The sequence below is a fragment of the Cynocephalus volans genome, chromosome 2 (assembly GCF_027409185.1).
Source record: "Cynocephalus volans isolate mCynVol1 chromosome 2, mCynVol1.pri, whole genome shotgun sequence".
NCBI lineage: Eukaryota > Metazoa > Chordata > Mammalia > Dermoptera > Cynocephalidae > Cynocephalus > Cynocephalus volans.
In genome coordinates this window covers 221625357-221639003 of record NC_084461.1, presented here as the reverse complement: position 1 = coordinate 221639003, position 13647 = coordinate 221625357, and the positions used below count along the sequence as shown (strand labels likewise).

Sequence of the window (13647 nt, the reverse complement as noted above, 5' to 3'; positions counted from 1 at the left end):
GATGAATATATAACAGGTCTTCAAAAAGTTCATGAAAAGATTCGTATTACCTTTTAATTCCATTTTCCACAAACTTTTTTGAAGTACCTTCATATAAAGACTATAGAAAAAGGAAATGCTTAGAAATAGGAATTTTATACATACTATAACTGCAACTATGTTAGAAAAGAGTATTCATGTACACAAAGATGACTAGAATATACAAAAATGCAAACAGCTAATAACAACAACACTGATTAGAAAAATGGTGATCTTTTAGTGAATTCTTCTTATTCATCAGGCATCATGCTAAGTAGTTTATGGATGCTACAACAAATTATATAATAGACAATGTCAGTCATTTTCAGGTTAATTTTTATTGGGACTCATAAATCAATACAACAAAGCCAATGTTTTGCAAACACCCACCATGTATAAAGGAATACAAATTCCCAACCCAAACTGAAAAATAATTCACATAAGCCATACATTAGTGGAAATCTACCCATAGGAGAAACAACAAAATCTATACAGAACTTTCAGAGACATGATATATGGCTTCTAGACAGCCACTGAATGAGCTCTCAGAGTATGCTCTAGGATTTTGAAAAAGCCAAAAGAAAGACAAGTGGCCTCAGGTCTCCTAAGAAACAAAAAGCAACCTATGGAAAAGATTCTGTTGTATTTGAGGAATATTTTGGGTCTGCTGAAAAATGAATCCTGCATTAATTTTGAGAAAGTATTTCCATGTAAGGTTATGTAAGTGAAAAGTGCACTCTGAAACACATGCATATGCAAAGCAAAACTAAACACCCTGGACAAATCCCACCAAAAAGTGTTACAGCAGCAGAATTACAAGAAATATAATCTTCTGCAATATAATTTTTTTAAATTAAAAATAAGGAAACTTACCCTTGGTTATCTATATCCTCTGACCCCAGTGGTTTGGAATCAGAAAACAGTGTCACTCTACTTGAAGCCATCTTGGCATCAATAGTGGAGTGGGTGGAGATGAGGCTCTGGACCAGTTCGTGGGTGGGCCCCACTTTGTCCTGTCAAGGCCACCAAGAAAGGGCAAGTGAGGAAAGCACAAGGACTTTGAAGAGACACACTGGTTTCAACTGATTTCTTGAAATTATCCTAAACATAGTTCCTGAGAACTTTTCTTACTACCTCAAAAAGAACAAAAGAAAGTTCTTACAACAAACTTTGAAATTGTATCCCCACCTTTGTTAAACTTTGCCAATGTTCACAGAGTATATGACAACCTAAAAACTCAGCTAGATAAACCTGAGGTCTCAGCACTATGGAAAGCATTTACTTTAACTCAATAAAACTCCATTTCAGAACTGAGAAATAAAAATCTGGAGTTCATTTTAAAAAAACAGACTAAGGAGACTATCCTGAATGAGAAAAACAAAGAAAATAAAAAGGTAGAGAGCTGGAAAACACAATGGTTTTGTATAAAGAGGGACAGGCTGCATAGGCACCACACTGGCCACAGTGTCCACGCCGGGGACTATGGACCAAGGAGGTGTGGACAGAACTCTTACTTTCTGCTTGGTACAATTAAGTATTCTCTACGTTCTACATGTTTGCAATATGCATTTGGGCCTTTATTATAAATACGAATAAAAAGCTTCTATAAATATAAGCCAAATACACTACTTTCTGTGACAAAAAACAGATTTGGAAAGAATGATGAGAGTTCAGAGCAAAGACTCCCTTCTCACCAACGCCTGAAAACCGTGGCTGCCACCAAGGTCGACATAGACAGCATCTTTGTCATACAGAACACCCCCAACTCCAGAGAGAGGTGCATAAACCAGCTTCTCCTTCTCGTTTAAACCACGCTTCTTCTGCTGTTCAGGAAGAGCACAGGGGTCTGGGAGGAAGCTGACATCGCTCACAGCAAAATCTCCCACACCTGGAGGACAGAACCCAGGAAGCTGGCTTCAGATGACAAGACAACTGCCGGTAAAAACTGTACCTCTCTAGACAGATGACACCAGCATCAGAGGAGAGGGAATTAGGCCCACTCAACACCTTCACTGGCCAGCACACAGTTAGGTCTCCTTTAAACCCCTCAGCAAGGTGCCTCTCCTTGGTTTGGTCATTTTTCAGTTTTCCCGAGAAATGAAACCATCCCAAGAGTTCTACAAATATAGCATGATTTACAAAAAGAGAATACCTGGTATATGAATTTGGCTTTTATTTTTCAAGTGAGCTCCTCTTAAATAACCGTACAGAGACACCTTTCGGTCACACTTGATGTTTGCTCGGATATCCTCTGGGTTTGTCAAATCTTCCATCCTAGAAAAATAAAATTCAGTCACATGGCAAAGATGACTGTCAAAAGTTCTTGTACCTCCCTTCATGTGTCACTGACTTATCACATTCTTCATTAGAAAACTAGAAAATACAGAAACAAGGAAGCAAAGTTCACCACTGAACAGAAAAAAGGAGCAAACGTACAACTGCATCTCGATTAGGCTCCACGTGTTGTGCATTCCATAAGACACACAGAAAGGGAAACAGGTCAGGAAGAGCAGAGAACATACTCAGAAAAACCCTCATGGAAGAGGGTTAACATGTGATCTGAGTTTTCAGTGTGGCTTGGTGCTGTGGATTGAATACCCCACCAAACTCACTGAAGCTTAAATTATGTCCCCCAAAGTTCCAGGTATTGGAAATTTGGCCACCACTGTGACAGTGCTGAGAGAGTGGGAAATCCTACTGTGATGATTGAAAGGTGGGGCCTTGAAGAGGTGATTAGATTACAGGTCCATGCCATAGTGAATGGATTAATAATGGTGGTCAGGGGTGTGGTTCTGAGGCTTTTAAAAGATAAGCACATGAGAAGTTCTCTCTCTCTGTTCCACCATTTTCTGCCATGTGAGACCCCTGCAAAGCCACCACCAAAGAAGACTCTCACCAGATATGTTCCCTGGACTTTGGACTTCTCAGCCTCTGAAACTGTAAGCAATAAATTTCATTTTCTTACGAATTACCCAGTTCCAGGTGTTTTGTTATAAGCAACAAAATGGACTAATACAATTGGATTCTGGCAGGTAGAAGAAGGGTATTCCAGGCTGAGAAAGTAACACGAGAAAAATCACAAAGGAAGGGAAGCAAAGACACATTTAAGAGACTAGAGCACTAGGGCAAAGACAGTGTCATTGAAAACTGTTGAAAAGTTGAAAAGTACAACAGGGCCACATCCTGTAGCCTTAAATGCTTCAAAATCCTTCAATTTCTCTAAACATCTTATAATTTATCTTATAATACTCCTGAAGGCATAGCATCTTTAAGTAATGATATAAGACGACATTTTCCATCAGCTACATTTTTTCCCCCACTAATCAAATAAGCACAAAATAAGCACTATCACTGTTCTTTTTCTAACCTTTGTAGCTTTGAAATATACAGGCCAGGAAGAAAAAGTTTACATTCACTTTTTACCTGTCTGCCAGGATATAGGGATGAGAAGTTTGCCATGTGAGAGGCCTAAACTTCATAACTGTAATAAAACGGCCCAGATTGTGAATCTCTTGGTTTTGATATTCTCCATGCACCATCCCAGAAAGGTAGAACAGCTTGGCACCCTAAACATGAAAAAAAACTAAAAATTAAATTTCAATAAAATTCTTGTCACTACTACACCAAAATGAAGGCCCAAAATAAAAAACAATCCTAAGCAAAGCCACTGTCCTGATCCTTCTAGAGCTGTACTAGCTGCTTTCAGGACCTATCCCGTTAGGACCTCACAGGGGCAGCTACTTTCCAGTCGAGCAGTGGCATCTGTCTGGGTATGGCACAGGGGGCAGTGAGGCTCCTGAGCACAGAAAGAATTCTGAGACCAAGGGGGCACTGACAGTATGGAAGGGAGGGAGGAGAGGCAGGAGAAACTTCTGTCGCACTCTATCAAATCACAACTCAAAAAGAAAGTCAGACACTGTTACAGAGACAAATGAGATACACCAAGAGGCCCAGAATAAAGACTATTTTGAGGAAAATATTCCAGGGACTGTGAACAAATACACAAAGCAAACTCAGGAGGTGAATCCTATAATGTTTTTAATGTGTCTTCACTCTGTCTATTTTAAAAGGATTATAGTGTTAGAATCTGATCATTATCTCTCTTCCTACCGGGTAGACTTCTGTCCAGAACCTGTGTTTTAATCGCTTCTTTGTCTTCTTCAGTTGCTTATTATGCTTGAAGGAATCTAGGTGGGTGAGAACTCCCATAATTTTAGGAAAGCCATGTACTTGACAGATGTTTAGAAATTCAAATGTTTCCATTTCAAACCCAAAGCCAGCATCTATAAGCATCAGCACCTAAAAACAGAACACACAATTTTTCAAGCAATCTTCCAAAACAGGCCATCTAGACCTGGCCTCTCCAAAGTATGGCCCATGGGCCAAGTCCCCCCCATCGCCTGTTTTTGTAACTAAAGTTTTACTGGAATCCAGCCACATTAATTCATTTACATACTGTCTATGGCTGCTTCTGTACTACAACTGCAGAGCTAAGTAAAACACAAACTAGAAGACCCATAAAGCCTAAAATATTTACCATTTGGCCCTTTACAGAAAAAATGCCAACTCCTTCTCTAAGCTAAACCAAATGACTACTCAGGGTCACCCTGGAAGAGAAACCACCACCCTCTGACTTGCCCTAAAAGGCAACCATAAGATAAGACCCACCAGAATATAAACTTCCATTTCAAGAATTTGGATGTTTGAGATATAACTCAGAAAAGGTTGGATCTAATTTGGCCCTTACCTGAGAAATGCTAACTTCAAGAAATGAAGTAAGGTATTTTTAAGCCAAATAACAGGGCTCTAACAAGGAAATCAAGTAACAGTTCTCTGACATCCAAAAAACAGGAAGTGATAATCAATGAAAAATATTAAAAACATACAGAAAACAAATCTTTTCTTTCAATCTTCTCATACAAAAAAAACCAATGTGTTTCTTGCTGTGAAGTATTGAGTGGGAAAGCTCTATCTTTTAATATGTTAATTTATATCAAGAAATTGTTCAGAAAAATTTTAAAAAGAAATGGTTACCACTTTAGAATTGAGTTAAAAGACAGTAATGATGAATGGTAATCTCTAAGAAAATATAAGCAGATAAGACCAATTTTTAAACTTGAAGACCCTTCAAACATGCAAAGTAATTTCAGAGTTGATACTTGAAGACTTCTAGTTTAGATATTAAAGACATCTCTGTTCTCATTTTTCTGTAGCTAATTAAAAATACCAAAAATAGAAACAGAAACACTATCTTTGATTAAACTAGGGAAACCACAAAATACATGAAGGTGGGCTACTGAGTGTTGTGAGAAATCACACCTGCCACTGCAGACCGCAGGCTGAGCTGGCAAGCAGAGCTCTCTCCACAACCCTGGAACAAGTCAAAGGTGGGGGCTGGCTGTAGAATATCCCAACACCTTGTTTGACACCATGGAGGAATAGGTGGCCGACAGTCCCTTAGCTGCCGACCTTTGTCAACTAAGTCCATACTACTTCCCCAAATTACACACATGCACATAAACACCCAAATCCATGTATAATGTGTGCCTTTGCTGTGGCTTAGGAGGCTTCATGACAACCTAGAGCAGAGAGTTAAATAAATTATGGTGCATCCATACAATGGAATACTATATTAAAAAGAATGAGATTGAGCTCTAGAACTTACTGATTATATACCTCCAAGATATATTACATGGAAAAAGCAAAGCATAGAACAGTGTGTATAACAAACTACCATTTGTGTTTTTAAAGGGTTGCATGTTTTTATACATATCTGGAAGGATACTGCTCTGAGGGGAACTGGAAGACCAGAGGTCAGAGCAGGGAAAGAGAAAATGAGCATTGTGTCTACCCTGCAGTACAATTTGAGTATTTTACCAAATGTATGTATTCCTTTTTAAATGCTTAAAAAGATTTACATAAAAGGCATCTCTTAATATGTACCTTTTTAAAATTAGAAACTTGCTATATTTTACATAAAAGAGAAACTAATGATTTCTATGCTCAACTACTTCAGTGATTTCAAAGACACAAGGTTTAGTGAGTTTATACTACTTTGTGTTGATAACACTTATTTTTACTAACAGTAGCATTCATTACATGTTCAAAATTTGAATGGCATTTAGCTTTCTAACATTAAAATGGCACAGCTCTTAAATCTGTATTACTTTTATGTTAGTTTTTGTTTTTAATTGACACATTGTACATATTTATGGGTTACAGTGTGATGTTTCAATACGTGTATACATTGTGCAATGATCAAATCAGGGTATTCAGCATATCTACCACCTCATATACTTATCATTTCTGTATTACTTTTTATTTTATGTATTAGAAGTCTTCCTGAACCAGAGAATAAATCACTCTGTAGCTCTGTCTCTCCAAAAATAGCTGAATCAAAAAAAAAAAAGAAAGATTGCTAGTCGTTTAGCTCAGCTGTTAGAGCTCGTTGTTGTAACACCAAGAACACCACCAAGGGTTCAGATCTCCGCACTGGCCAGCCACAAAAAATAAAAGAAAAGAAGATTATCTGTCACCCCATACTTACTAATCAATATGGTTTAATTTGGGGGTCTTTATTTTACTTCATTTTTGCTACTTCAAAAGATAGTTAATGGAATATCAGAAATAATGAACACTATCATTTCCGTAAATGCAATGAAGGCTGCAAGTTTTCCATATGCTGGATACTGTCTACATTTTCTAGGGCAATCCAAGTACTTAATCATAATCATTAAGAAAAGATATTTTGGAACCATCAAAAGCAGGTTCCCATTCTCAGACAAATTATTTAACTCTGGGAACCTCAATTTCATCATATGTAAACTGCAGATAATCCACTTACCTCAAAGGTGTACTGGGGGTTACGTAAGCTAAATTTGTAGAAAGCTGTTAGCAAAATACCTAAAAAGGGTCCAAGAAATGGTACTTACTATTATATGTTTGAATGTGTGTATATGTTAATGAACATTTATTAGCTATGTTCATTAAAGGTTTTTTCCACCTGTGTGGTTTGCTTTTAGATTTTAAAATGCATTTCATTGTGCACGTGCTATTTTTATTATAATAATTCATAGAGTTTGGATGTGTTGTCCCCCCAGAACTTATGCAGAAATCTGATCCCCAATGTGACAGTGCTGGAAGCTCTTTGAGTCATGGGGGCGGATCCCTCATGAATGGATTAATGCTCTCCCTGGGGGGTGAGGGTCCTGAGTGAGATCTTGCTCTATTAGTTCCTGCAAGAGCTGGTTGTTTAAAAGACCCTAGCACCAACACTCTCTCTCTCTTGCTTCCTCTGGCCATGTGATCTGCTTGTACCCACCGGCTGCCTGTCGCATTCCACCATGAGTAGAAGCAGCCTGAGAACCACACCAGACGCAGCTGTCCCAGAATCATAAGCAAATAAACCTCTGTTCCTTATAAAGTACCCATTCTCAGGTATTGTGTTATAGCAACAAAAACGGACTAATACAATAATTATTGTCATCATCCTCAATTTCATCATATCTGCTGTACCCCTGATAATATTCACCATTCCTTTAATAATCATAAAACTTTCTTCCCTTCAATTTATTCCTTATGGGATAAATAACCTATCCCATTGTTGTAAATCTCCATCAGAATCCCAGGCTGCCCCTACTGACTTACCAGATCAGCTACTTTAGCCAGATCAATCATCGTGTTAATGTCACACCCACATTCAATAATGGTGAGTCTGCGCTTTTTACCTATAAATGAAAAGATGAAAATTTTTCTTTTAAAAAATCCTGAAAAAACTCTAGCTGTATAATCTAATTATCATTTTTAATTACATCCAATAAAACATCATATACTTTTACAGGAATACACCAGAAATCCACTTTTATGGAAAAAAACTGGTAAAATAAAATAAATCCCATCTTGGGTTCCTTGCTATGTTCTCTCTTTAATTTTAAAGGAATATCAAAAGTTTACTCAGATGAATAAAAGGTCTCAAACAGGTAAAATTCTGACTGGCCAGGCTTCATGATGACCATGATCCTGCTGTGCAGCAGCAGGCCAATGCCTTTAGCACTGTCAAATTTTCCCATGTTCTCACAACAGCTAAAAACATCCTCAAAACTAATGGAACAGAACGTTCATGGAACAATAATTATTTCTAAATTAAGGTAAAAAGAAAATGGTCAAGAAGATAACAATGACCTAAGATAATGAAAAGCCTCAATCTGACTACATAACTGCTAAAGAGATTTCAGATTCTACCATTACCATTTTGGGAATTTGTTTCATCTTCCCTCAAACTTAGAAAGGTCTTCATCTCCCAAAGCAGACAAATTCTCATAGGAATAAAAGAAAAAATTCCCTCTCACTTCCACAAGAACTTGGCATCACGACGGCAAGCAGTTGTGCCTGGTGCACAGAAGGTACTTACTATCTGTTAAATGAATGTGCTCCCAGTGACCAGGCCAGCCTGTCCAGGCCTGCTAAGCCTTTCCAAGGAGCACACTTGGCAAAGCCATAAAGCAGTCAGAATAAAATATATACATCTACATCATTATTTCTAGGAACATATCCTTTTCTGAAGCTACAGCCAACTTAATAAAAGTACAAGAGGTAATATGACATGACAATACTACTTTAACATTTTCCACACAAGAAAATAACAAAGATACATGTATCTCTCAGACAATACCACCTGCCACTTCAGCTGTGGCAGTACCCCTTACCTGACACAATCGTCACGGGACCTCTGATCTCGGTCAATTTCTGCCTGGTGAAGTTCCGAATGAGGCACTGTATCAAAGTGCTCTTTCCAACTTTTGGAGGCCCCATTACAACTACCACTATTGGTGGGGGCTCTAGTGGAGTTCGGTCAACCACTGGTATGTGATGCTTTTTTGTTTTCAAATCCTGAGTCCTGTTGGTAGAAATTGTTTAAAGTTTAAGGATAAACAAATTTAATAAATTAAATTCTATACATTCTTTTCCCTTCAGCAAAAACAAAAAACAAAAAAAAACGCCAACCAGTGCACAAATGCTGGAGGAAAGGCAGATTCTATGGGAACAGCTTCTCACATTTTACCAGAAACCACATGGCATGTATCTCTATGTCCTTCAGAGCTGGACTAGATTCATAAATCCAAATGTCATCTGTGAGAGGCTCCTACCATTTAAAAAGAATAAACGGAAGAACCACCAGACTCCAGCTAAACATACCTGTGAAAGGATCGGGCCATTCGCACAGCAGACTGAACTGCAAAAGCTTTGGGATTTCTCTTCCGGGCATCTTCTTCGTCTCCAAGTTGGAGATTCTGCAGATGCCGTTTTTTTTTCTTCTCAGCTTTAGGCCCACTGTTTTTCTTTCTGTGCTTCTTCTGGTCCTTAGTCTCCATAGTGGCTATTTACCAATTCACAAATAACTCTAACCTGCAAGAATGTGGTGGGAGTGGGGTGGCAGAGGAAGCATTTTACAATCCTGGCAACACCCAGGGAAAAAGAGTAAATTTTATTTATTTCTCTATAAAGAGAGAATGTATTTGCTCACCCAACAGGGATAGAAACCACTTAATATCCCCAATTCCATTTCTCTGTGTGATGCTATAAATTAGGTAAGTTATCTCTGCTAAAATTACTTTTTATGCTTAAGTTACTTGTTAGTTCATCTTATGTGTCAACATCAGCACTGTCCATTTCTGTGATAACGAAAATATTCTACATCTGTACTATTCAATACAGGAGCCATTAGACACATGTGGCTACTGAGAACTTAAAATGCACCCAGGGAAACTGAAAAAATAAAGTTTTTATTTTATTTAATATCAACTAGACTAATGAAGTGGTTTCTTAACTTAAACTAAAACTTAAATTTCAAACAAAACATTTTAAATATTTTAATGACCATCCAACATGATAGCGGTATTACTTTCAGTACCTGTTGACTCTGTAAAACCTCTAAACACTTCTAAACCACAATAGTCATCTACATTTGAAAAACAGTAACATCTACGAGTGTGAGATATGATTGGTTCTGGGTGATATCTAGAGACCACATGGATTTGCAGATTCTTACAATGGTGTCTGAGCATCCCGAAAATCCATGGCCCACAAAGTGGGGACTACTGGATTAGTGAGTTTAGGCAATCAGGCTTCATATAATCTTACAGCTTGGTTTTTTAAAAAATGGGGGGGAGGGGCGTGAGCCTCTCCATTCAATTAAGGTACTGAATTAATTTCAGTTCAATAAGTATTTGCACCTGCCTGTGACGCACTAGGCACTGTCCCAGGAGATGGCTACAACTATGATGTGACTAGTGGAGGAAATCCAAACTAGCATCTTCTGTGCCCTGCTGTAAGGGCCACACCGAAAGGCTGCACAGGGTGCTCCTGGGGCAGGCAGGTCAGTCAGAGGTATCCCACAGACACACACACACACCAGCGGAAACGGAAAAGTCCTTATATATCAGCATAATGTCAAGGAACGCTGGCCGGGAGTTAGGAGAGCTGGGCTCTAAGAATGCTTTTAAACTAAATGGCTATGTGATATCGGAAAAAATCACTTTTCTTCTCTACCATATTTTAATTTTGAACGTGTGCTGCTTCTCCCTCTGTCTGTCTGTCTCTCTGGTGGGAAACGCACCATCTGGAGTCAACAGATCCAGTTTAAGTCTAAGGCACCTGCTTCGATTACCCTGCCATGAAACGACCTGTCCCTGCCGCCATCCCTCCCCGTTCCGGCTCTGCACGAATTCTCTTCGTCACTACCCAACGGCCTCGGAGCACCTCTACAGCAGATGCGAACCAGGTCTGCCCAGCGTATGAGGCACTCCTGAGGAGCACAGACTGTCCGGAAGGACTGAGGGGAGCCATTACCAAGCGCGCGACCCACGATGCTCCCAGAGCTCCAGCCTCACCTCAGGGACCCCGCCGCCGCCCACCTCCCCAACACCGCGGCGGCTACCAGGCTCACGACTGTACTCCTCGTCAGTCCCGCATGGACACCGCCGGAAACGGAAACTCACCCCTCACGCAGACTCGCCGGAGGGAAACAACAAGACTGAAAAAAGAGACCGGCGGAGGGAAGACTTTCAGCGGAAGTCGCAAGGCAGGCTCTCGATTGGCTGAGTGCGGGCGCACGCACCGCCCACGCGCTGCTCTCCACCGAGGCCCGCCCCGCCCCTCCCCGCGCCTCCGGCCGCAGCCCCAAGCAGAGGCTTCGCTGGAGGGACTCTCAGGTCCTGCCGCTATGAGCTCGTGCCGCATCCCTGCGGAAGGCGCGGGAGGCAGTGCTGCTGGTGCCGGTGGCTTGATGCGGGACAGACTCCGGAAGGGGGCACATTTAGTCTTGGTGACCCTGAGTCACCGTGGCCCTCCCTGCCAAAGCCCCGAGCACCACATCCCCCACTCGTCGGATGGACTGTCACTCGATGACAGGGCTGGGGGATTTCTCGGGTTCTTTAGTGCTCTACTGGCCTGGACCAACAGACTTGGGGGTCAGGGACGAACACCCCCCGAGCCTGGAATGCCTTGTCTTTCTCTGTTCCTGGGAAAGGGGCTTTCTCTGAGGGACCGAAGCCTCTGGCAATTTTCTTCGTGTGCTGCTTTGCCTCCCCAGGGCTTCGCCTATTTCCACCTGAGGAAATGCCTTGGAGTTCACTGAACCTCCATCCCAGCTACTTATGATGGCTGCAAAGCTCGGTTCATTGTCAGAGGATGTATCTTTCTCTTGTGTTAGAGGTTTTCTTTTCAATATGATCCCACCAGTGCCCTACTGGTTCAACTGTACCCCACAAAACTAGGCCCACTCTAGTAACCGAGACCCCATGCTTCATGCCTTTTCACAGTGAGCTCGTTCTCGCCCTCGCATTGCACAGGTATTCACTCTGCATACACTGCACACTCCGTGCTGTCCTAGGGAGGCTAGCCGGCCTGGCACACACTGCTCTTGTCTGTGAAGGGCTTAGGATTTTCCTGTAACGCTAGCGATCTCACTTCTTGGGGATTTCAGTATACAGGTGGATAATTCTTCCACCATCCTCTTGGTCCCATGAAACCCACTCTGTCCTCTGCCTTACCTCAGCTTCTCAGTCGCCTGTGATCACACCTTATGCCTTGTCAGGTCCAAGACCTGCAACCCCTGCAGTCTAGTTCCCTCTGACCACGACCTCCTCTTTCCTGGTTACTCAGTCTAGTCCCCTGAAACCAAAATTCCTGTAACCTTACCAGCACCTCCAATCCAGATCTCACTACCTGTCCACGGTTTCTTCCTCTTTTAATGACTTCTGCTCCCTCCCTAGTCGGCAAGCTTAAACTCCATGATCAATCATTGTCACCGGCACACCTCAACTCCGTTACCTCTTCATATCTGCTGCATACAATGAGAGCCCTGGATAAACCCGATTCTCACCTATTCCATGTAACTAAACAGGGCTGAAGGAAAACAGAACCATGCTAGCTGTGCTCATTTTAATAATTCTGTCTTTGCCTGGTCTATTCAATCTCTCATTCTTCAAAATGAATATTTCACACCTCCTCCTGTCTCTTCAATTCTTCCCACCACCTCCCCCTTCCTCACTTCCTGCTTCACTAAGAAAATGGAAGCAGGCAGAAGAGGTCTTCCACAGACTCCCACCACCACATCCATCCACCTGCCCCGTCACTGTAGATGAACCACAGCTGTGTCCACCTAAGGACTCCGGCACTGGACTGTTGGACCCCATCATCTCTTACTGCTCCAGTGTCCCTCCAGCAGTCTATTCACTCTCCAACATCATCAATTTTTACCTTTTCACTGGACTATTCCCATTATAATACAAATGCAGCTATTTCATCTTCAAAAGAAAAAAACTCCTCTTGACCCCATTCCTTATACTAGTAACTGCACCTTCTGCTCCCCTTTACAGCAAAATTTGACAAAAGAATTGTCAATACATTCTCCGGCTCTTCTCCTCCTACTCTTCTTAGATTTACTTAGTTTCCAGGACACCACCTACATCCCTGGCTGCTCTTTCTTAGCCACCTTTGCTGTTTCCTCTGTTCCCGCCTGACCTATTTAAGTTAGAGAGAGCCTGCAGGGTCAGCCTTCAGTCTTCTTCTCTTCTGTGTCTGTACTTAATTCCTAGATGATCTCATTCTGTCTTGTAGTTTTATATGTCATCCGTATCAGTGATAAGTTTACTGCATCAGTGCTACAAATTCATTCTTCATTGCTTTGGAAAAATAGAGCTGGGCCCTTTAAATATTTTTCCTCTGGCACTGGCATGATGTTAAGTTTTGTCAGAAGAGAGCAACAGAGAGATTTTGCAGTAGAAAGCAGTCTTCCTGGCCTCTCCTATGTTCCTTGGCCAGGCTCCTGCAGCTGGGTGACTTCTCGCACCCATCAGCAGTGTCCAGCGCCCAGCAGCACCTCACTTTCCCCACCTCCAGGCAGTTTTGTTATGGAGTGACTCTTCTGAGACACCTCCTCTTTCCTCGACACCAAAAGAGAGATTTCCAGCAAGTTCCAGTGGTACAACCCCACAATGACTCCCCTGACACCCAGTGGGCCATGGCTGTGACCCTCCAATGAGGTAGGGGGTGGGAAAGTAAAGACTCTTCCTGGGACCTCTCTCTCAGCCCTAGGGTACTGGCTGCTCTTCAGATTTTCTTTTCCTA

The 13647-nt window shown here is 41.4% G+C and overlaps 1 protein-coding gene across 2 annotated transcripts in view; it reads right to left on the bottom strand.

Moving 5' to 3' along the window:
* Positions 1–10993, bottom strand: part of BMS1 (BMS1 ribosome biogenesis factor) — a 48287-nt gene extending 37294 nt beyond the window's left edge. For both annotated transcript variants that reach the window (XM_063087375.1, XM_063087376.1), the window contains exons 1-9: positions 10908–10993; positions 9214–9423; positions 8724–8914; positions 7666–7745; positions 4129–4317; positions 3442–3584; positions 2171–2292; positions 1713–1906; positions 892–1031 (exon numbers count right to left, since the gene is read on the bottom strand). In XM_063087375.1, coding sequence (XP_062943445.1) covers positions 892–1031; positions 1713–1906; positions 2171–2292; positions 3442–3584; positions 4129–4317; positions 7666–7745; positions 8724–8914; positions 9214–9389 — 1235 coding nt within the window. In that variant the 5' untranslated portion in view covers positions 9390–9423; positions 10908–10993. The remainder of the gene's footprint in view (positions 1–891; positions 1032–1712; positions 1907–2170; positions 2293–3441; positions 3585–4128; positions 4318–7665; positions 7746–8723; positions 8915–9213; positions 9424–10907) is intronic.
* Positions 10994–13647: the final 2654 nt, after the last annotated feature.